The sequence below is a fragment of the Ovis aries genome, chromosome 7, assembly GCF_016772045.2.
Source record: "Ovis aries strain OAR_USU_Benz2616 breed Rambouillet chromosome 7, ARS-UI_Ramb_v3.0, whole genome shotgun sequence".
In the NCBI taxonomy this organism is placed as follows: Eukaryota; Metazoa; Chordata; class Mammalia; order Artiodactyla; family Bovidae; genus Ovis; species Ovis aries.
The window spans coordinates 100,337,771-100,360,981 of record NC_056060.1 but is presented as its reverse complement, the minus strand read 5'-3'; the positions used below and the strand labels follow the sequence as shown (position 1 = coordinate 100,360,981).

Sequence of the window (23,211 nt, the reverse complement as noted above, 5' to 3'; positions counted from 1 at the left end):
CGAAGGTCCCCCCTGCCTGGTGGCCAAAACCCAAAACATAACACAGGTGCAACATTGCAACAAATTCGGTAAAGACTTCAGAAATGGTCTGCATCCAAAAAATCTTCTCCAAAACCAAAACCAAACGAAAACCTTTATTTTCATGCCTGTATAATGTGTTACTAAGGGGATGGCCTCTGTGATGTAATTCGCTTAGAGCCGGGGATAGCCTGTTTTATAAGCTGTCTTTATAGTCATGACCTGTGAGGTCACCTTCCTTCAGGCTGCGTTTCCTTTGCTCTCCATTGTTTCCCAAGGGCCGGTCCCGGAGGTGCGGCCATTGCTAACATTCTGGTCACTGCACCCGGCGCGCAGGCGCTTTCTGCGAGTGGCACTGACCTCTCCCACCTTTGGCAGTGCAGAAGGGGAGTGGCTGCTCTGCAGTCTCGACAGGGTCACATTTGTTTCAAAGTTCCTTTGCCAACGTGCTGGGTAAAAACCGTACCTTGCAGTTTTGCTCTGCATTTCCTATTAGGTTAAAAGTCTTTCCATCTACTTGCTCATAGCCCTCTTTTCTTTATTAATTTAAATCGCAGCGTTATTCAGGCACCATTCACACACCACAGAATTTGTCCATTTAAAGCATTCCATTCAGCAGTTCCTGGTCATCGCCGAGTTGTGTGATCATCACCAGTATTCAATTCCAGAACATTCTCGTCACCCCCAAAGAAACCCTGCACCTGTTCGCTGCCACTCTCCGCAGTCTCTGCAGACTCGCAGTCCTGGCCTTCCCCATGAATCACATCTTGTGGCGTAGGGTCTGTTTTGACTGGCTTCTCTGGCTTAGCACCGTGTTCCATCCAGGTTGCGGCACACATCGCTACTTCATTTCTTTTTAAGCCAGACACTGTGCCGCTGTAAGGATATGCTGACACTGCGTTTATCCATTCATCATGTTATCATTTAGCGTTTGGATGGTTTTTACTTTGGGCTGTTATAATAATGCTGCTATAACTATTTGCATATAGCATTTTGTGTGGACAAATGTTTTCATATTTCTTGAGTATATTCCTGGGAGTAGAATTGCTAGGCCATGTGATAACTGTATGTTTCACCTTGTTATATTTCTTTTTTTGTCTCTTTATACTTTCTGTCTGATTTTTGGATTTAGTATTATTCTTATAATTTGAATAAAGCTTTCACATCATAAGTATGTTAACCCTTTATCAAGTTTGCTCTGAATAATTTCCCAATCAGTAATTTTCCGTTTTTAAATTGTTCATAAATTTTAAATCTGTATATACTAGTTGAATCTGATTATCTATCTATTACATTATTTCATAGTTTTAAAGCTGAAATATTGGGATAAACCTTCTCTAGCCTTTAAAAAGTTTTCAGCCATTTTCCATATTTTTTAAAAAGAACTTTCAATTTCCAAAATCTTCTTGGAGAGATTTATTTTTGTGTGTAACATTAGATATGACTCCAAATTAATGTTTTCCTCAAATTTCAGAGCCACTTTAAGAAGATGTTATCTTTCCATTTTCAAATTTTCTGTTGTGTATTTTAAGGCATTAGTAAAATTTTAGACACAGTAGTCATTTCCGGCTTTCCTGTTTTGTTCTGCTAATTTTATACTGAACCAGCATGACACTATTTACTAAGTACTTCTTAATGGTATGTTTTAACATCTGAAAGGATTCAGTTCAGTTCAGTTCAGTTCAGTCATGTCCTACTCTTTGGGACCCCATTAATTGCAGCATTCCAGGCCTCCCTGTCCATCACCAACTCTGGGAGTTCACTCAGACTCACCTCCATCGAGTCCGTGATGCCATCCAGCCATCTCATCCTCTGTCATCCCCTTCTCCTCCTGCCCCCAATCCCTCTCCGCATCAGAGTCTTTTTCTAGTGAGTCAGCTCTTTGCACGAGGTGGCCAAAGTACTGGAGTTTCCGCTTTAGCATCATTCCTTCCAAAGAAATCCCAGGGCTGATCTTTAGGATGGACTGGTTGGATCTCCTTGCAGTCCAAGGGACTTTCAAGAGTCTTCTCCAACACCACACTTCAAAAGCATCAATTCTTGGTGCTCAGCTTTCTTCACAGTCCAACTCTCCCATCCATACATCCATACAGGAAAAACCATAGCCTTGACTAGACAGACCTTTGTTGACAAATGTCTCTGCTTTTTAATATACTGTCTAACTTTCCTTCCAAGGAGTGTCTTCTACTTATTTTTTAGGATATCCTTTGTCCTTTTCTGTTGATACTTCTAAATGTATTTTAGAATAATTTGTTCTAGAAAAATTCTGTTGGGACTTGGTTGAATTTTTATTAACTTTATGCATTGGTTTGGAGAATTACTTTCAGTCTTCACTCATCTGTGACCATGGCACCTCCTTCCATTTTGCAAGACCTTTCGTTTTGCAGATTTCAGTCGAGTTATTATACTCCAGGTCTTTCTGTTTGTATTGCTTTGTGTATAGGGTCATTTTTTTCTTTCTTTTTTAACATATAACAAGACTTTGATTTTTTTTCAGTTCAATTACAAAAGTATTTAATAAGTGCCTCCTTTCTTGACACAAGAGGCTGGAGAATGAATTAACCATAGAGTGTGTCCTTAGGAAACGTAGCGTTTTCTGAGGACACTGGTCCATAAACAGTGTGTGGGATGCTTCGTGGGGAACCCTCAGAGAATTCTGCAAGCCCAGAGCAGGGCCTCAGACCAGTGTGGAAGTTCAGAGACGGCTCCTGGAAGAGATGACCCCTGAGCCGAACCCGAAGGCCGGCAAGCATGGCCATGTGGGACGATTAGCTGCAAAGCTGGACTCCTCTGTAAAAACGGAGTGGGTTCTTCCCATTTTTCAAGAATATGAACACAGGGCCGAGGAAAGGCTGTTGTTCTTAGTCTTTCTTCCATTCTGGATTTTCCTCCTTGCCTCTCTATCACGCACTGTCTCCAGACTTTCCTAAAACCGTGGTAACGTAAAGGCGGTGGACAGTATCCTCGTTTTGTTCCTGCTTGAAGGCGATACTTTATTAGATCTCCAATAAGGATTATAATGTCTGTGTGTTCGTTAAGCTTTCCGTTTGCAGTTCACAATGTAAGAATGTGTTATTATCCCCATTATTCAGATGAAAACACTGAACATCTGAGAGATCAAAGGATTTGTCCTAAGTCCACACGTGGTGAGGACTGTCAGAACCAGACCTCGGACCTGGGCCTTTTGACCTAAAATCGTTGGCCCTGGCCGCTTGCTTTCACGCTTCCTCAGGCATTGGGTGTGTGCTTCTGCCAAAGCAGGCTGTACTTGTTAAGGATACTTGTTGGCAGTCCTCTCGCAGGCAAGTGTTTATCCACAGAACAAGTGGTGGCTTCGATACTGCCAGACAATGCTCCTGCCCAGACCCGTGTGTTAGAGGCTCTTTGTGAGGAAGGGATCAAGTCCGAGATGCTTAGACTTCAGGGCAAAGTCAGAGCTGAGCTATTCCCCCTCTGTCTTCCCCCTTGCGTTCTCAGCCTGCCTCATCCTGGCAGTTCTGACCTCTTGTCTTTTGGACTTTGTTTTGCAAGCAAACAGAGGTTAATAGAACAAAGGGGAGGAGCTGGGCTGCAGAGTCGGGTGGACCTGAGTTTCAACACCAGTCCTGGCTCTTGTTAGCGATGTGATTTGGGCAACTTGCTCGGTGGAGCAAAGTCTTAGTTTCCTCTTCAGTAAAAAAGAAGTAATAGTGTGCGTTTCCGCGGGTTTTTGTGGGGGAATTAATGAGGCAGCCTCTGTGCCTACAGAGTGCCTAATGCAGAGTCGGGCATTCTCTTATTTCATTTTCCCCTGCACTTCTTACTGTCCCTGCAAAGTTCCTCATTCATTTATTTACTGTGTACTTTATTCATTCACTACATTTACTGTGTGTAGTGAATGCTTACCCTGCATCAGACGCTGAGGTACACTCTGAACGTGTTAGTAAACGGGGTGGATGTGGCCCCTGACCTCACAGAAGTTGCAGCTCCGGAGGCAGAAGCTGATAATGAAGGAAAAATGCATCGATAAATGCAACCGAGAAACAGAGCGGGATGTTGTGGGAGGGAGTGACAGACGGATCTGCTTTATGGCAGCGGTCTGGGCGGGCCCTTCTGAGAAGCGACCGCCGAGCGGAGATGAGATGAGAAAGCGCCCGAGAGTCACATGATCCAGGTTGTTAGAAAAATTATCCAGGGTGTGTTTTAAAAATTATCCAGGGTGTGTTATAAAAATTATCCAGGGTGTGTTTTAAAAATTATCCAGGTTGTGTTATAAAAATTATCCAGGGTGTGTTATAAAAATTATCCAGGGTGTGTTATAAAAACTCTGCAGCTGCTTGTGGAGGGTGGAGAGGAGGTTAAGGAGCTAGAGAGGGTGTGGAGGCTGTTTAGGAGGCTATTAGAAAGCTAACAGGAAGTGATGGAGGCTGTAGTTGTAGAAATGCATGTGTGCGCACATTTGAGAAATAATTAGGAGGGGATAGTAATAGATCAGGTGCGAGGGAGCTCCAGGGCATCAGGGCTCAGCCCGCAGCGTCTGGTTTGGACGGTGGACTGGGCGACAGCGCGGTCAGCCCCTCGGTATCTGTGGGCATTGCCTCCAGGGCCCCCTGTGGATTCCAGCATCCGCTGATGGCCAAGCCCCGTATATAAGATGGATCACTGCAGTCGTCCCCCAGAGTCTATAGGCGTGGAACCCGTGGGGAGAGCAGGGCCAACTCTATATGAAGGGGGTGATGATAGAGGCTTCAGTTTGTGCTGAACCTGGGCTCCAGGAAAGTAATCACGCTGAGACGGTGTCTGGTGGTGGAAGTGAGGTGGCTCCTCCCCCAGGAGGGCATTCTAGGGGCTAGGAGAGAGAGGCTGGAAAGGGGTCCTTGTGGAGAGCCCCATTCCTGAGGTTCTGGTGGACGGACCCTTCCTACCTGGGCCAGGAGAACCAGGACTTGCCGCGTCCCAGCACAGTCGCGGGACAAGCGCGGCGCCAGGCGGTGCGCAGCAGCGCAGCGCTGCCGGGGAGGGGCATGAGCGTGGGAGAAACCCGCTCCGAGCACAAGCAGGCAGAGCCTGCTCAGCACTGAGGGTGGGACAGAGGCACTGCGGGAGCCCCCGGCGCCCCAGCCCCAAGGGGGGCCGAGGTAGCGCCCCTGTGCCGCAGGAGCTGGGGCCTGTGGCGCGTGGGAAGCAACTGTGGAAACAAGGAGACCCACCTCCAGCCCACCTGCTGAGTAGGCTGACTCGGTCCCCCCACACTCAGGGCCTGATGAAAGAAAAGGAGCGCCCGTTTTCAAGTGTAAATATTATCTGAAGTGAAGTGAAGTCACTCTGTCGTGTCTGATTCTTTGCGACCCCATGGACAGTAACCTACCAGGCTCCATGGTCCATGGGATTTTCCAGGCAAGAATACTGAAGTGGGTTGCCATTTCCTTCTCCAGGGGATTTTCCCAACCCAGGGATCGAACCTGGGTCTTCTGCATTGCAGACAGACGCTTTACCGTCTGAGCCACTAGGGAAGCCCAACCTCACTTTATTTCCCTGTACACAATTATCCACATTAAATGAAAATTATAAAATACTTATACACATACATACCACCAGGAATAAAACAAACCACTGTGAAGAGTAATAAATAGAACCCAAGCCAGAAACGACCCAGGTACTCTCAGACAGGAGCTTTAAAATATCCTCGAGTTATATGCTAGAGTATTGTGGGAAAGATATGTAACACGCAGGAACAGATGGCAGTTTCAGGAAGAAGAGGGAAACTATGAAAAAATGTAACTGAAATGCTAGGAATAACAAAACGTGACGTAGGAGACAAAGAGCTTCTCTGACAGCTTATCAGACGACTGGACACGGCCGAGGACACGGCCAAGGACACGGCCGAGGACGCGGCCGAGGAAGACTTTCACGTGAAGACAGGTTACTAGAGATCATTCAGATGAAACACAAAAGGAAAAGAAAGAGTGGGGAGAGACGAGCAGAGCATCCAGGAGCTGTGGGAACATCCCATGTGTCTGCTGCCCCAAGAGGAGAAGAGAGAGAAGCTGGGAGAGAAAAGACATCTGGAGAGAAAATGCTTCAGAAAGTTTTCAGAATTACTGAAGCGCAGCAAAGAATCTCAGACCCAAGAGTCTCAGAGAGCCCCAAGCAGCATAAATACAAACACACACTTAGACACATCATAGTCAAACTGTTGTAAATCAAGGACAAAAGCCTTGAAGGCAACCAGAGAAAGAGAAACTTTAAATCCAGAAGAATAAAGATAAGCGATATAAGCATTCTCAGAAGATAATATGCAAATTAGAAGACACTGGAAAGACAAGATACTTTTTTGGAACCAACAAAAAATTGACAGGATGCATCGCCAGCACGCCTGTGAGACAAGAAACGTGGGAGAGATTCTTCAAGCAAGGAGACATACAGACCCTTGCAGCGGAATGAAGAGCTCCGTAAACCGTCACACTGAGGGTGGATAGAATGCCTTTAAAAGACAACTGACTGCCTAGGCTAAAATATTAATGAGGTTTTGTGGGATTTATAGCATAGAGGTAAAACTCGAGGCCATGATAGCAACAAGGACGGGGAGGAGACAGAAGTCCCTCCAGGCCACAACACTGGAGGGGTGGCCTTTCCCTTCTCCAGGGGATCTTCCCAACCCAGGGATCGAACCCAGGTCTCCTGCCTTGCAGGCAGATTCTCTACCAGCTGAGCCACCAGGGAGGCCCGAAGTGTTTGTGTTATAAATGAGTTTTTGTAATAAGATTTAGAGAAAGGCTGTGAAAAGCTATATTGTAAAACCCAGGGCAGCCACTAAAAGATAAGGAAAAAAGACATAATTAACCAGCTGATAGTGGGAATGAAATGGAATCACCAATCCAAAAAAAAAAGGAAAGAAAAAAAGAACATAGGAGACAATACAGAGCAATTAGCAAGATGATTCCAGTCACATTGATGGTTATATTAAATGTAAATTGTCTAAGCACTCCAGTTAAAAGGCAGATTTTCAGACTGGACAAAAAAGTAAGACCTAACTATATGCTATCTGCGAGAAACTATTTAAATGTTAATACACAGGTAGACAAAAAGTAAAATGACACGCTCTGCCAACAATAATCGAAGCAAAACTGGACTGGCTGTATTATATCATGAGGTAGGATTAGGAGCAAGAACCATTACAGCAGATAAAAGGGGTTACGGAATGAAAGGAGTCAGCTCATCGATGACACATTATAATTGTAAAAGTATGTATACCCAATAATAGAGCTTCACGATATATATGAAACAAAATGTATAGAAGAATTTATAACATTAAATTCTTACAGTAGAAAGGAGAAAAATTTTAAATCAATGATCTAAGTTTCTGGCTCAAGAAACTAGAAAAATAAGAATAGTTAAAACCAAAATAAGCAGAACGAAGGGAATAGTAAAGATTAAAACAAATTAGTGAACTAGAAAGCAGATAAACAGTAAACTAGTAAAGCCACAAATGGATTCTTAGTAAAGATCAATAAAATTTATGTAAACCATTAATAATATGAACCAGAAGAGAGAGAGCATACAAATTATCAATACCCAGATAAAAAAAGAAGCACTGTAGGTCTATAGATATTAAAAGGATGTAAGGGAGAATTATGACCAACTTTAACGCCAATAAACTTGATCATTTATAGAAAATAGACAAATTCTCTGAGAGACAGAAAGCACCAAAGCTCACTCAGGAAGGAACAGATGGGCTGCTCCCCGTAGGTTGGCTGGGTCCAGGCTGCAGGACCGTGGAAAGTTCTAAGAGCGCTCGTGGACAAGAGCCAGCCTTCCCTTGCCCTGCAAAGCTGACTAGGGGCTTTGAGGGTGGAGCAGGGAGGCTGAATTATGAATGAAAGAAATGGAATTTATCATTAAAAACCTTCCCATAAAGAAAACTACAGGTCAAGTTATCTTCCACGGTGAATTCAATGAAGAGAGACTGAGTTTAAGGGAGAAATGACGCCAGTATTATAAAAGCTTTCAAACAATAGGATACGGGTAAAACACTCCCTGACTAGATTTATGAGAGCCCTACTTGCTTCTCAGGTGGTTCAGCAGTAACGAATCCCCTGCAATGTAGGGCATGCAGGTTCCATCCCTGGGTGGGAGGACTCCCTGGAGGAGGAAATAGCAACCCCTCCAGTATTCTTCCTGGGAAATCCCATGGACAGAGGATCCTGATGGGCTGCAATCCATGGGGTCATAAAGAATCAGACGAGACTGAGTTGACTAAACAACAACAAGTCTCTTATGAATAGATGCCAACGTCCTCAGCAAAATACTAGCAAACTGAATCTAGCAGCATTTAGAAAAAATAATATACCACAAGAAAGATTCATTTCAGAAATGCAGGGGTGATTTAACATATGGGAATCAGTCATGTAATACAACGTCTCGATAGAATAAAGGAAAAAACTGCCCGGTAATGATAATCTCAGTACAGCAGACGCAGGGAAAGCATTTGGCAAAATCCAACACATTGCATGATTAAAACCTCAACAAACTAAGAATAGAAGTTATTATCTTCAATCTGATAGCAGGCACCCATGAAACATCTAACCATATATATAATGGGGAAGGAGTGGATGCTCTCCTCCCAAGATCAGGAGGAAGACAAGGATCTCTACTCTTACTGCTTCTGCTGACTAGAGGTTCCAGCCAGTGCAATTAGACGGGAAAAAGAAATGGAAGGCATCCAGATTGAAAAGGGAGAAGTGAGGCTGTCTTTATTTGCAGATAACATGTTCTTATTCATAGAAAATCCTGAAGAATTCACACACAGAGAACTATAACGAATGATTTCAACAAGTTTATAGGATACAGTCAGTATACAAAAATCATTTTTATTTGTATCCACTAACAAAGTGAAATTAAAATTATAATTCCAGTTATAATAGCATCAAAAAAGATTAAAATAATAAGAAGTTCAAACATTATACTCTGAAAACTATAAATTACTGTTGAAAGAAATGAAAAAAAAAAACACCTAAATAAATGGAAAGGCAGCCTGTGTTCATGGAACAAAAGACTTAATTTGTTACAATAACAGTGCTCTCCAAATTTATCTACAAATTTAACTGAATCCCCATCAAAATCTCAGTTGCCTTTTTTTTTTTGCAGGAATTGATAAAGCTGATTCATAAATTAATATGGAAATGGAAGGGACCGAAAGAGTCAGAACACTCTTGAAAAAGAACAAAGTTGAGGGACTCACACTTCCCTGTCTCTAAACTTTCTACAAAGCTGAGACAGTGCATACAGTTAGTATTCCTGAAAAATAACGTGGAAAAAAAAACAATTAAAAAATACAATTATATGATCAAAGAGAAATTCTTGGACTCAGAGAAGTAAGACTTTATCGAGCACTTGGTATATTCTGTGCTAAGTGTTCTATCCGTTTATTACTCCGTTTAGTCCATAGGGCTACACTGAGTGAAAAATTCTGTTGCCATCTCCATTTTTCCAACGAGAAAAGTGGAGCTTAGAGAGCCTGTGACTTGTCCACAGAGGCGGAGCAGGGCTTCGAGCTCGGAATGGCAGCCCGACTCCCGTGCCTTACTGGACCCTGCAGATCTGGATTTGTAGACAGAGAGTTCACGCTCTGTTCCAAGAGCAATGGACACAGAACGCTGGCTGGCACGGCAGCTTCTGGGAGAGTTTCTAGGCTTCAGGGAGAAAAGGATTCTCTTTGCAGATCGTCTACAGGGAGGACAGCAAGGCTGCCTTCCAAGCTGTCCACAGCAACTTTCAGAGTTGGTGATGGGGGTGTCGTCTGTCATATTCTGAGGGAGAGAAAGTGTGAAATCCAAGAACGTTGTAGTCAGGTTTAGAGAGACAGAGACGAGAGGGAGACGTTCTTGAACATGGAAGAGTGTAGGACTTGTGGCTCCCTTTTGGGCAGTATTCCACCAAGCAGGAATTGGTTTGAAACAGAGGATTAAAGAGACAATGGATGCATTTTGTTGACTGACTCATCGAGGTATCGCTGAGGTACAGTACTATATAAATTTTAGGTGTACAGTATAGCGATTCACAATTCTTAAAGGTTGTATCCTGTTATAGTTACTGTAATCCCATTTACAGTATCTAGAATTATAGTCTTATACATATTATAAAACGCTGGCTATATTCCCTGTGTTGTATATATCCTTGAAGCTTATTTACTTTATACACACTGGTTTGTACCTCTTAATCCCTACGTGTTTCTGACCCGTAGGATGCATTTTAATATAGAACTGATGAAAACCAGTTATGGGGTTGGACATAGTTGTTAGGAATTTTGACAATATAAAATAGTACTATAACAAAAGAGGAGGCCGAGGAGAAGGCGCTGGAGAGGGTAATGTGGCTATGCCAGCTTCCTTATTGCTGCCGTGGGTCAACAGATCCCGTGCGGAGCTGAAATATGTGGATAATAAAAGAATGAGCCGTGCACCTGCGGCGAAGAGCCAGCTCGTTGGAAAAGACCCCGAGGCTGGGAAAGGTTGATGGCCAAAGAGGGGGCGGCAGAAGATGAGACGATTGGATGGTGTCACTGACTCTGTGGATGTGAATCTGAGCCGACTCCTGGAGACGGTGGCGGAGAGAGGAGCCCGGCAGCTGCAGGCCACGGGGTCCCAAAGAGTTGGACATGATTTACCAACTGAACAGCAACAACAGCAAAATGGGGCTTCCCTGGTGGGCCAGTGGCTGAGACTCCGTGCTCTCGACGCAGGGGGCCTGGGCGTGAGCCCTGGGGGCCTAGATCCCACACGCCACAGCTAAGTGTTCCACATGCCGCGACGAAGATCAGAGACTCTGGGCACCGCAGCGGAGACCCAGCACACCCAAAGGAATGAACATTAAAAAAAGAGAGAAGGGACCCTCTGTCTCTCTTCTCTCTTCTCTGTCTCTCTTCCCTGCCTCTTGCTCTGTCTCTCCGTCTCTGTCTCTCTTTCTCTGTCTCTCCGTCTCTGTCTCTCTGTCTGTCTGTCTGTCTACACATGTAACACACACATGCACGTACACATTATACACGCGTACAGATGATAAATATCAGGTGTATTTTTAATTTTAGAGAGACTGTGAACTTTGTGTTAGAAAACACATTTCTCTGAAATTGAGTGCTTGCTTTGGTTACCCTTTTGTTTCACCGGTTAAATTTCATTAAAATTAAATGTAATGGTTTAAATTTAAAACCAGCACATACCACAGTCTCACTGTTTGTGAAATGATTTTTATCTTTCTCTCCTGTTGGTACTTGTATAGGCAGACGTATGGGTTATTGTTCAGTCAACGTCCACTGGTTATTGCTGTGTGATAGAACTTGGTCCTGCTTTTCCTTTTTTTTGTATGGTACTTCATTTTTTTTTTTGCTTTAAAATAATCATGGAGCTTTTAAAAATTGAAAACTATTCTCAAAAACAAATGAAAGATAATTTTTTAAAAAGTTTCAACGTTGGACTTCCACGTGGAAATGTCAAGGAAGTACTTAGACATGAGTCTGGGAAAAGTCTGGACTAGAGACGATCAAGTGGGCAGGTGGCAGCGTGGAGCAGATGAGGTCATCTGGGAGACGTAAGAGGAGGGGATGGGGGCTCAGAGGGGCGCCCTGCATCTCTGACTGGCTTAGAGGGTGGCTGGGGGAGGAGCCAAAGCCGGGCCAAACATGACGGTGCCCAGAGGTAGGCGGAACACCCACCTCTTAGCACTTGCAGAGCCAACGCTAAGTCAGGAAGGAGCCAGGCACTTCTGAGAAGATGCTGGGATGTAGTTCAAATGCGAGGGCTGCCCACTTGGATGGCATTCAACAACATACTGTTCGTTGTATGTATCTTCTACGTCTCCCCCACCCACCCCCGCAACCCCAGGGCTCGCAAGGTACAGACCCAGCAGCTGCCTTAATTCCCAGGGAAGGATCATTTCAAGACCTCGAGGATATCGGGGGTTTGGCTAACAGCTGGGATCTTGGAGAGCTGCGGACGTGCGGTCGATGTTGGCAGCATGCTTGGAGAGCATCTGTGTGGCTTCTAAATGGGCCACAAGTAGCTTCAGGCTGATAAATGCTTTATTTGACTCGTGAGTTTACAGAGTAACCCTTGTAATGGTCGATGTGTGTTTACACTTCATTATGTCCCACTCCACTCGCAAATCTTTCCCTTGAGTAGGTGGCAGTCTTTCTGGCGGGGCCAAACACGCCAACCTTTAAAACCTCCCCATCGTTGACAGGCAGGCAGCTGTGGGGAGAGAGGGGGCCGAGGTCGTTTTCCTTAAGCTCTCTGTCCTTGAGAGCAGGCGAGCGCCGCCGCAGCCCTGGGGCCTGGGGAGTCGCGGCCTGGCTAGTCCGCGGGCCAGTCACAGGCCCCTCCCGCCCTTTCTGCAGCTCAGCAGCCTGCAGGGCCGAAGCCGCGGGCTGCGTCCGTGACCTCAGCCCTTGCTGGCGACGGCCGTTTCCGCCGGTTGCTGGGCCTGCTTCTGTGCCGCCGAGCCTCTCTGTCAGCATCTCGGCCTTGCAGAGCCGAACCTCCGAGGCTCCGGCGGGCACCGCGTGCCCGTCACCGCCCATCCGCGCGCAGGAGGAGCGCGCACCCCGGCGCCCAGAAGCCCTCTGCGCTTTTCTCCTCCCCGCCCAGCGCCGCGCACTGAGCGTTGAAGTGCAGCTGCGCGTTTGCGGATAGGGTGTGAAGAAGCAGGCTTCCGTGTGGATCTGATTAGTTTTCCGGTTTTCTCCCCTTCCAGGTAATACTTTCTAACATTCAGAACAGAAGTCCTAAGCCTGGCCCTGCTCCCCACGATCAAGAACTAGGTTTTTTCCTAGAAACGGGACTGCAGAGAGCCCATGTCCTCTATTTCAAAAATGGGTAAGCCGTCTTCTCTTTTTAAATCACGTTCCTACAGAAGGAGAGCAGAAAGCCTCATCATGCTGTGTTCAGTTTGGCTATTATCCTAAAGCAGTTTGAAATACACACCACAGCTGGGATTTCTTGAAGAGTGAGCGCAGGCTCTTTCCTCTCTTCTCCACCTGGCTCGTCGCCTTCCGGGGAGATTTGAAGGAGGGAGAAGGCCGTGTGAACACGGGTCTCAGTCCGGAGCCCTGGGGCCAGGGGAGGGGGGCCCAGCCGCGTGCCCTGCTGCCCCCGTGGGACGGTCCTGCCGGGCCTCCCTGCTTTGCTGCGGGGCACGTTAGTGAGTGGGCAGCCCTGGCCCGCAGGATCGCCTCCCTGTGAATGGCCGGTCCCTTTAGAGAACTGACTGCCGGGTCTCAGTCGGTGTTTACGGAAGCGCATGTGGCTGGAATGGGAGCGGTTCCTCCCTGAGCTGCCTCTGAAAGGGGCTTTTAGAGGCTTAAGCGGGTGCATTTGACGTTTGCTGTCCTTCCCGTGTTGCCCTTACAAGAAACGCGATGATGCTGTTCAGACCTCCTCAGCTGCCCCTCGTTTTGACCTTGTGCTTCAGGATAGGTGTCTGTGGGAACCGACAGTAGGTGTCTGACCCCCGTAGCTCCGCAGAGGCCGCGCGGGGGGCGCCTCTCTCTAGGAACGATCCCGCAGAGCAGGATAATGGAACTGTGGAGCGGCCCGCTCTCCTTGGGGCATAGCTTATGGGAGCCGGACTTCATCCCTGCTCGGGTCCCAGAGCCATGTGCTTCCATTTCCCTTTCCCTGGAGAGTGAGTGCTTATTTCCAGATCCTGTTAAACTGTGGAGAAGGCCCGCTTTGCTGCAAAGGTTCGGATTGGCAGGGCCCACAAAACGCTGCAGTAAGCGCCTCAAGGTTCGGAATGGCTTGGCGGCTTCGGCTTAGAGATGCTTCCGAGCTCGGTCTCATCTGTCTCTGGTTGAGGTTGTCTGAGTGATGGTGCTCGGCCCCCAGGCTGAGTTTTGAGTTCGCTTCCTTGCTGTCACAGAGGGAGAAGGGACGGAACGTGGGAATATTTTCCTAGCGATCTTCTTTCTTCCTTTTCACAATAAATCGTGGTCATCACAGAGGATACTCCAACCTGGCTTTCCCTCCCTGTAACTGAGAGTGCGCGTGATTGATGGACAAGCCCAGAGGCTGGAATGAGTTTCCTTGGGACTTTCAGAAACCCCCAACCAGCAGCTTCTGTTGGAAATGCTTTGTGTGAGACTGATGAGTGTGGGCCCGCCAACTTACTTCCCGTTTGAAGCCTGCTCATCGAGCAGGAAGGAGCAAGGCCATTGGGCTCAGACCTCTTGTCCTGAACCTCTGGATGCCCCCAGCACCCAACAGGAAGTGATGATGAGAAGTTTCACGAAGGTGACGGACCACGTGCTGGAGCTGCTCCCTGGCTCAAGCCTCGTTTCATCTCAGCCCAGCGCGAGGAGAAGCCCATTGGCATAGTCAGGGTTAGGGGACTGCTCCATTTCAAAGCCCCTTTCCCTCTTCGCGTGTCCTCTTGCTTGTCTCACTGGGCTTTAAAGAGCAGCGATGCCCTGAGCCAGCGGCTGGGGAGGCCTCACCAGCTCCTCAAGGCAGAGGCTGGGAGCAGTGACAAGAGCTGACTGGGCTGGGTGGAGGCGGAGGCCAGTTTTGAGACCACAAGGTACAGGGGAAGGAGAGAGACCAGCAGGAGGTCCTGGACGTGCCCAGTGCCATCTGCTGCGTACGTGGTGGGTCACCCAGAGCCCGAGGGCCACACCTGGGGGGCATCTGACAGTGGCGGCCCCCCCCCCCGCCCGGTGTCTGCAGGGCACGTGGGGCCAGATGGACGGGCTCCGGGGGCTTCCCGCCCTGTGATGTGTTTGCTGCCCCGCTGTCTCACTCCTTTTTGTGTTTCTAGACTTGAAAAATAAGTATCTGGGAGGATATAATGGATAGAAATTGACTGATTTTCAGGGATAGGAAGATGCATCATAGTGAGTTTAGCAATAAGAGACACACAATTGATAAAGCGTATCTTTTACTTTAGAAATATGCTTAAATATATTCAGTTATTTCATTCCAAGCCAGTGATCTCGGGGCTCTCTCAGAAAGACCCTGGCCCTGGGGCCAGTCGCTGGGCCCCTCCTGCTGCCTTGCGTCTCTCCTCTTCACCGCGTGCTCTCGCCCGGTCACTGACCCTCGCGGCGGTGTCTTGTCCACGTCCACACACGCCCTGCAGTGTTGCCTGGGTTTCACACGCTTGGCTTCTGCGCTTGTGACCTCAGTCTTCTTGGCTCTGCCCCGCTGCAGGGGAGATGCTGTGTGCTGGGCTGCGGTCTGACCCTCAAACTGTGGCTTCATCCACCGTCCAGCCTGGCTCGTGAAGAAGCGCTTGACCCAGGATGAGGCATGGCTGGGGTGGCTCCCAGCCTGCACTGTGGTGGTTTCTCATCTCACTTGCATACATCATGCGAAAGGCCGGGCCGGATGAACCACGAGCTGAAAGGAAGACTGCTGCGAGAAATATCAGTAACCTCAGGTACACAGATGACACCACCCTAAGGGCAGAAAGCAAAGAGGAACTAAAGAGCCGCTCGCTGAGGGTGAAGGAGGAGATGGAAAGAGCTGGCTTAAAACTCAACGTTCAGAAACTAAGATTCTGGTCCCATCACTTCATGGGGAAAGAAGGGGAGAAGTGGAACAGTGGCAGACTCTATTTTCTTGGGCTCCAAAACCACTGTGGACAGTGACTGCAGCCATGACATTGAAAGACACTTGCTCATTAGAAGGAAAGCTATGTCAAACCTAGACAGCATGTTAAAAAGCAGAGACATCACTTTGCCAACAAAGGTCCTTCTAGTCAAGGCTATGGTTTTTCCAGTAGTCATGTATGGATGTAAGAGTTGGACTATAAAGAAAGCTGAGTGTCAAAGAATTGATGCTTTTGAACTGTGGTGTTGGAGACAACTCTTGAGAGTCCCTTGGACTTCATGGAGATCAAACCAGTCCATTCTAAAGGAAATCAGTCCTGAATATTCATTGGAAGGACTGATGCTGAAGCTGAAACTCCAATACTTTGGCCACCTGATGAGAAGAGCTGACTCATTAGAAGAGATCCTGATGCTGGGAAAGATTGAAGGCAGGAGGAGAAGGGGATGACGGAGGATGAGATGGTTGGGTGGCATCATGAACTCAATGGACATGAGTTTGAGCAGACTCCGGAGGAAGGTCAGGGCAGCCTGGTGAACTGCAAAGAGGGGTTGCAAAGAGCCGGAGTCGACTGAGCAACGGAAGGCCATCATCACACTCCTTCTCGCCTGCCAGACCCTCTCCAGCTGCTTCTCCCACTCCTCCTCTCTCCCCTCCTTCCCTTCCTTTTCCTTCCTCAGCCCTCCCCTCCTCACTCCCCTTTCTCTCTGGCCACCTTGGAGGGAGGCAGCACCTACTCTCATGTGGCCCATGTATCCTGGGCGTGGTCTGACTTGGCACACACCCGTGTGGATCTCACCTCCGTTTTTCTCGTCCCTCTGGGTGGCAGCAGCAGGCCTTTTTACGGCTAAAAAACATCCTGCTGAGGCTTTGCTGCTGAGGGCAGGAAGAGAAGGGGACGACAGAGATAAGATGGCTGGATGGCATCACGGACTCAAAGGACATGAGTGTGAGCAAGCTCCGGGAGTTGGTGATGGACAGGGAGTCCTGGCGTGCTGCAGTCCATGGGGTCGCAATGAGTCAGACAGGACTGAGCGACTGAACTGAACTGACGCTTTGCAGAGGTGAAGTCAGAGCACACTGGCCTCAGAGGGCCAGGGCCGCTGCTCTGAAATCCTCAGCTTGCCCTGCCCGTGGCAGGCCTTCGGATGGGGGCCGAGTGGGTGCTGGAGCCAGAGGACCTGGTGAGGAGCCAGCCCTCCTCCCAGCTGGGTGTCCGTTTCTTTCTCTGTGTGTGTGTGTGTGTGTGTGTGTGTGTGCACACATCTGTGTGCTAAGTCTCTTCAGTCGTGTCTGGCTCTGTGTGACCCCGTGGAATGTAGCCCGCCAGGCTCCTCTGTCCACGGGGTTCTCTAGGCAAGAACACTGGGGTGGGTCGCCATGCCCTCCTCCAGGGGATCTTCCCGACCCAGGGATCGAACCCGTGGCTCTTATGTCTCCTGTATCGGCAGGCGGGCTCTTTGCCACTAGTGCCCCGGGAAGCCCTTCTTTATTGGCCAAAACCCCTGAGAGGTGCGGTGAGGTGCAACCAAGAGAACGCGTGGAGCACGTGGTGCAGCGTCAGGCGGGCGGGCAGCGGTGAATTGTAATTTCCGCTGACGATGATGCCCGGCTGGCTCTCTAACTGGAAGCGGGACCACAGGCAGGTCAGACTCCAGTCCCCGAGGCAGGCATCGCTCACTTGACTGCAGAGCCTCACACAGCAGCATCCTCAAGGAAGGGCGTTTATTTGTGACCGCTGGTGCGCGTGGTCTCTGCCCGAGAGGCATTGCGGTTAGCCTGGATAACCCGTAATAACCGAGGGCTGCGGCTGTGTCTCAGAGAAGGGCGGAGGGGCTGAGCATTCCCGGCAGCACAGCCAGGGCAGAGGAGCGGCCTGGGGCTCCCGCAGCTTTCTAGGAGACAAGTGTCACCCCACCCCCGCAGCGTGAGTCCTCGCGCCAGAATTGCCAGAGCAGCTTGAGTCGGGATGCTGTTTATTTGCTCCACATTGATTTAGGAAGTCAACCATATCTTGGCCTTCCCAGGTGACTCAGTGGTAAGGAATTTGTCTGCCAATGCAGGAGACGTAGGTTTGATCCCTGAGTCGGGAAGATCCCCTGGAGGAGGGCACGGCAACCCACTCCAGTGTCCTTGCCTGGAGAATCCCACGGACAGAGGAGGGTCACAGGTCATGGGGTCGCAGAGTCGGACACGACGGAGCAACTGAGCAGCAACAAACTCTGCCTCATGAACAGGGGGGCTGAGGGGACTTCTAGCAGCTTTGCCCCTTGTCTGCATGTCAGGCGTGCTGGACAAGCCAAGTGGACTGTATGTGGCGTGTGTTTTCCCCGGTTCTGAATTGGTTTTAATTCAGGGAAAGTGAAAGTGAAAGTCGTTCAGTCGTGTCCGACTCTTTGCGACCCCATGGACTGCAGCCCACCAGGCTCCTCTGTCCATGGAATTTTCCCGGCAAGAATACTAGAGTGGGTTGCCATGCCCTTCTCCAGGGGACCTTCCCCACGCAGGGACTGAACCCGGGTCTCCCGCACTGTAGGCGGACAGACGCTTTCCCTTCACTGTCTGAGCCGCCAGGGCAGCACAGGGAGGGTGAGGGTGGGGATGAATTAACGCGGGAAGATACACGAGCGCCCGAGCTGGGAGACGCGCCTGAGCTGGGAGACGCGCCTGCTGGGTTGTACTCTCTCCTGGGTTGCATCAGGAGTTCTGTGTGGGAGGCCCTGACTTGGAGAGCGTCGGAGGGCAGGCAGTATGGTCAGACTCCGGGCTTCCCTGAGGAGCCTGCAGCCAGGCCAGGCAATACAGGGGGGATTGTGGGATCACAGTCAGTCACCAGGATGTTTTTGCTGTTCAGTTGCTAGGTCGTGCCCGATGCTTTGCAACCCCATGGACTGCAGCGCGGCCAGACTCCTCTGTCCTCCCCTGTCTCCCGGGGTTTGCTCAGATTCATGTCCATTGAGTCAGCGATCATATTAATCATCTCATCCTGTTGCCCCTTCTCCTTTCGCCTTCAGTCTTTCCCAGCACGAGGTTCTTTTCCAGTGAGTCAGCTCTTCCCATCGGGTGGCCAGAGTATTGGAGCATCAGCCCCAGCATCAGTCCTTCCAGTGAACATTCAGGACTGGTCTCCTCTAGGATGGACTGGCTCGATCTCTTGCAGCCCAGGGACTCTGTGTGTTGGTTATGACTCTGCGGTACCACCATGTGCTGGTTTTAGCTAGACCACTAGTTACCACTACGCTTTGACTTGTAGGAGCTTCTGAACTTCCCCAGTTGTCTTGTTGACTTTGCAACCGTTCAGTGTAGTTTGGAATCAGCAGGCAGGAAGAAGGGCCGTGAGGCTGGCCGTGTCCCCTGAGTGCTGAGCTTCCTGGGTTTATGGCCTCAGAGAAGCAGGAGCTTCAGACAGGCTCCTGCAGCCAGGCAGGTGGCGTTTGCTAGATGCACTGGTCTCTCCAGGCTCCAGAGCAGAGCGACTTGGCCCTGTCCTTTGCCTTCTTGCCTTCAGAACGTCTTCCTTCTGGCGATGATAGAAGCGGTGGCTTTTTCAACTGCACACTCATTTTTACATTAAGAGTCGAAGAGAGGGGAGGGAGGTGGGAGGGGGGGTTCATGTTTGGGAACACATGTGAGAATTAAAGATTTTAAAATTAAAAAATAAAAACTAAAAATAAATAAATAAATAAATAAATCATCACCAGCATTAAAAAAAAAAAAAAAAAGAAGAGTCGAAGAGAAAATTCAGACACTTTTCCAGTAAGCATTTATTTAATATATATCAACTTTTTGTACGTGACATTTCTCAAGAGATTCGGAGAGTAAAAGGAAATGAACCTACACTCTGGGAGATAATAGGAGAAAAGAGACGGGGAAGACGTCACACGTCACTTTAAAGGTGATGGCAGAGAGAAAACGGCAGGGGGCTTCCCTGGGCCCGCAGTTAAGAAGCCTCCTTGCAAGGCAGGGGACACAGGTTCCATCCCTGGTGGGGGAACCAGGAGCCCACGTGCGGCAGAGCAGCTAAGCCCATGTGCCACCGCTCAGGGTCCATGCACCGCAGGAGAAGGTCCCATGAGCAGCCAAGACCCGACACATCTAAATAAGTTCAATGCTTCTTTAAAAAAGGAGCGCACCGTGGAAGAACAGCTAATCACTTTAACTGGGCTGGAGTTCGCAGGCCCATTCATCCATTCGGTATTTATTCATTCGTTTAATGAGGATTGTGCGTAGCCCTACCAGGAACTGGGCCCGCTCTTAGCACTGGGGCGTTAATGGTGAAAAAGGGTGACAAAGTCCCTGGGCTCCTAGAACTCTGTTTCTGAGAATTAAATAAAGCAAGCAGTTTCAGAAGAGTCGGTGCATGTTGTGACGGGGGAAGTCCAGCTTGCCGCAGCAGCAGACAGGAAGCTGCGTGTTGAGACGGCTGCAGATTTGGGAAGGGGGCTTGAGGTGACGTAGGTGCAGGCTGGGGAGAGTCGGGGGTACTTTCCAGCCAGCTGGTAGGAGCATGGGGTTGGGACTGTGGGAAACCAGGGGGCTCAGTGGCAAAGGGCCCACGTGTCAGTGCAGGAGACGCAGGAGCCTCAGGTTTGATCCCTGAGTCGGGAAGATCCTCTGGAGAAGGAAACGGCAACCCAGTCCAGTATTCTTGTCTGGAGAATCCCAAGGACAGAAGAGCCTGGTGGGCTCCAGTCCATGGGGTCGCAAAATGCCATACAGAACTGAAGCAGCTTAGCACAGATACAGCATTGCACGGATTCTGCAGGGTATGAGGGAGCCACTCCGGTTGGGGCGGAGGCCTGTGTAGAAACACACAGGTTTTTCTATAAACCTCCCCGCACAGGACCTGGCGTGCAGGACGTGCAGTCAGTCAGCTAACACAGCTCTGCTGTGGGCCGGGCCGGTGCGTGGCCCTGAGCTGGTGAACAGAAGACATGTAGCCCAGGTCCTCAGGGAGGATGTGGCCTAGTGAGGGGGACGATAAGCGAGTAAAGCCAGTGCTTAACATCACAAATCGCAGTGAGTGCTGGAAGATGAAAGAGGGCAGCAAATGTCAGGGCGCGTGCTGCGTCCGGTGGCCGGGGAGGCCTCCTGGGGAGGCGGCAGGAGACCGAGGCTTGGGAGGCGAGCCGGCGGCAGCAGGAGAAAGAGGGCTGAGCGGCGGGCGCCGCCGAGGGCTTGCCCCAGGGAAGAGCCCGCCGTGCTGAGCAGTCTGGAGGGCCGCGTGGGGCGGCAGCGGAGGGGCAAGCGGGAGGCGCAGACTCCGCTGGCCTGGCTGGCCCTGAGGGAGGCGGTCTGCTGCGGTGGCGGCCGCTGGGGGAGCAGAGGCCGCCCAGGGAGGCAGCCCCGCGTCAGCGGCGCGGCAGCGAGGGGACCGTGCGGCGAGGCACGGGGGCCCTGGGAGAGCGGTGCGCGCCCCGGGGGCGCGTGCGGGCTGCGCGCTCCGTCCCGAGGGCGCGGGCCTCGCTTGAGGCCCCGGGTGGTGGTATTTAAAGCCCGGGACCGGCCGGGGCCAGGGAGGGCCGGCGTGAGGAGAGAGGCCAGAGAGCCCGGGGCCGGCGGGAGCCCCGGGAGCCGCGCTGGGGGCAGGGGCCCGCGGAGCCACGGCGGGCCCGGCAGGCGTCCCCGAGACCCCGAGCGGCACCGGCGCGACTGCGGCTGCCGTGTCCGCGAGGGCGCCGGGCTGAGACTGCGCGCGCGGCGCCGGGGCCGGGCCGGGGCTTCCGCTGCACGGTCAGAGCGGGCGAGGCGCCGGGACCGGGCCGGGACACGCTGGACGGCCAGAGCGGACAGACGTCGGGCTGAGACTCCATGCGCAGCGCCGGGGCCGGGCCGGGGCTTCGGGCCGGGACACGCTGGACGGTCAGAGCGGCAGCTCGCGGCGGAGAGAGGCGCGGACGCAGAGGCGGGGCGCTTGCAGTGTTCTTTCCCTCCCTATTTCCTTTTCCAAGCTGGCTTCTTGCTGGAGGATGGGTGGTGGAAAGATGGCGGAAGGCTAAAAACAGGCTAAGGGCAAGGAATTCATTCTCCAGGTGTGGAGAAGGGTGGGGTATCCGGAAGAGGTTCATTTGGCCGGAATCTAGTGCCAAAAGAATCATGCCCCCACGCCAGTCAGATGTGGTTCATGTTACTTGCTTTCTGGCCATAGGCTACACTGTGATCTCAGCAAGAACCATGTGTGCGTTTGACTGAGAGGAAGATGGGGTGATGGAGAGAGTGGGGGGCCGTGTAGGTGGCTGCTTCCTTCACTCACAACCACTTCGGGCGAAGTTTTTGGACCAGTGTGAGTCCCGCAGCCTGGCCGCCACGCCCACCCCGGTGATGCCTCTTGTCCTTCAGGCAGTCTTGAGTCTGGAAGATTTTGGGTCAACCCAGTCACCTGTGCTAAGCACTTCACACAAGTCATTTCAGTAACAAGAAAACTTCTCATAGTAGTTGAGCTGATGGTCGCTTATGGAATCTGAAAATCCCAGTATCCAAATGGACTGTTGCTGTTGCTGCTGTTGTTCTGTCCCCAGTCGTGACTCTTTGCGACCCCCTGGACGGCAGCACGCCAGGCCTCCTTGTCCCTCACCGTCTCCTGGAGTTTGCCCAAGTTCACGCTCATTGCATTGGTGATGCTGTCCAGCCATCTCGTCCTCTGACGCCCTCTTCTCCTGCCCTCCATCTTTCCCAGCATCAGAGACTTTTCCAGTGAGCCGTCTGTTCGCATCATATGACCAAAATGCTGGAGCTTCAGCTTTAGCATCAGTCCTTCCAGTGAATATTCGGGGTTGATCTCCCTTAAGATGGACTGGTTTGATCTCCTTGCTGTCCACGGGGCTTTCAGGAGTCTTCTCCAGCACCACAGTTCGAAGGCATCCGTTCTATAGTGCTCTGCCTTCTTTACGGTCCAGTTCTCACAACCGAATGTGACCACTGGGAAGACCGCAGCCCTGACGATGTGGCCCTTTGTCGGCAGAGAAACGCCTCTGCTTTCAGCACGCCTCTAGGTGTGTCATCGCTTTCCTGCCGAGAAGCAAGCGTCCGCTGACTTCAGGGCTGCAGTCACCATCTGCAGTGATTCTGGAGCCTGGGAAGAGGAAGTCTGTTACTGTTTCCTTTGTTTCCCCATCTATTTGCCATAAAGTGATGAGACCGGATGCCATGATCTTAGTTTTCTGAATGCTGTGTTTTAAGCCAACTTTTTCACTCTCCTCTTTCACTTTCATCAAGAGGCTCTTTAGTTCTTCTTTGCTTTCTGCCATAGGGGTGGTGTCATCTGCATATCTGAGGTTATTGATATTTCTCCCAGCAATCTTGATTCCAGCTTGTGCTTTATCCAGCCCAGTGTTTCTCATGATGTACTCTGCATATAATTTAAACAAGCAGAGTGACAATATATAGTCTTGACATACTCCTTTCCTGATTTGGAACCAGTCTGTTGTTCCATGTCCAGTTCTAACTGTAGCTTCTTGATCTGCATACAGATTTCTCAGGAGACTGGTAAGGTGGTCTGGTATTCCCATCTCTTTCAGAATTTTCCACAGTTTATTGTGATCCACACAGTCAAAGGCTTTGGCATAGTCAATAAAGCAGAAGTAGATGTTTTTCTGGAACTCTCTTGCTTTTTTGATGA

General features: G+C 50.1%; 1 protein-coding gene and 1 non-coding gene across 16 annotated transcripts in view; one reads left to right on the top strand and one right to left on the bottom strand.

Annotated features, from left to right (window-relative positions):
* TTC7B (tetratricopeptide repeat domain 7B) overlaps positions 1-23,211 on the top strand; it is a 271,518-nt gene that overhangs the window by 81,965 nt on the left and 166,342 nt on the right. For 14 of the 15 annotated variants that reach the window (XM_060418491.1, XM_060418490.1, XM_060418489.1 and 11 more), the window contains one exon: positions 12,742-12,863. The exons of the other annotated variant lie outside the window; for it this stretch is intronic. In XM_060418491.1, the coding sequence (XP_060274474.1) occupies positions 12,742-12,863 (122 nt within the window). The remainder of the gene's footprint in view (positions 1-12,741; positions 12,864-23,211) is intronic. 15 annotated transcript variants of the gene reach the window in all.
* Positions 5,439-5,510, bottom strand: TRNAC-GCA (transfer RNA cysteine (anticodon GCA)). The gene has a single exon. It is a non-coding gene; the product is annotated as a tRNA-Cys (tRNA).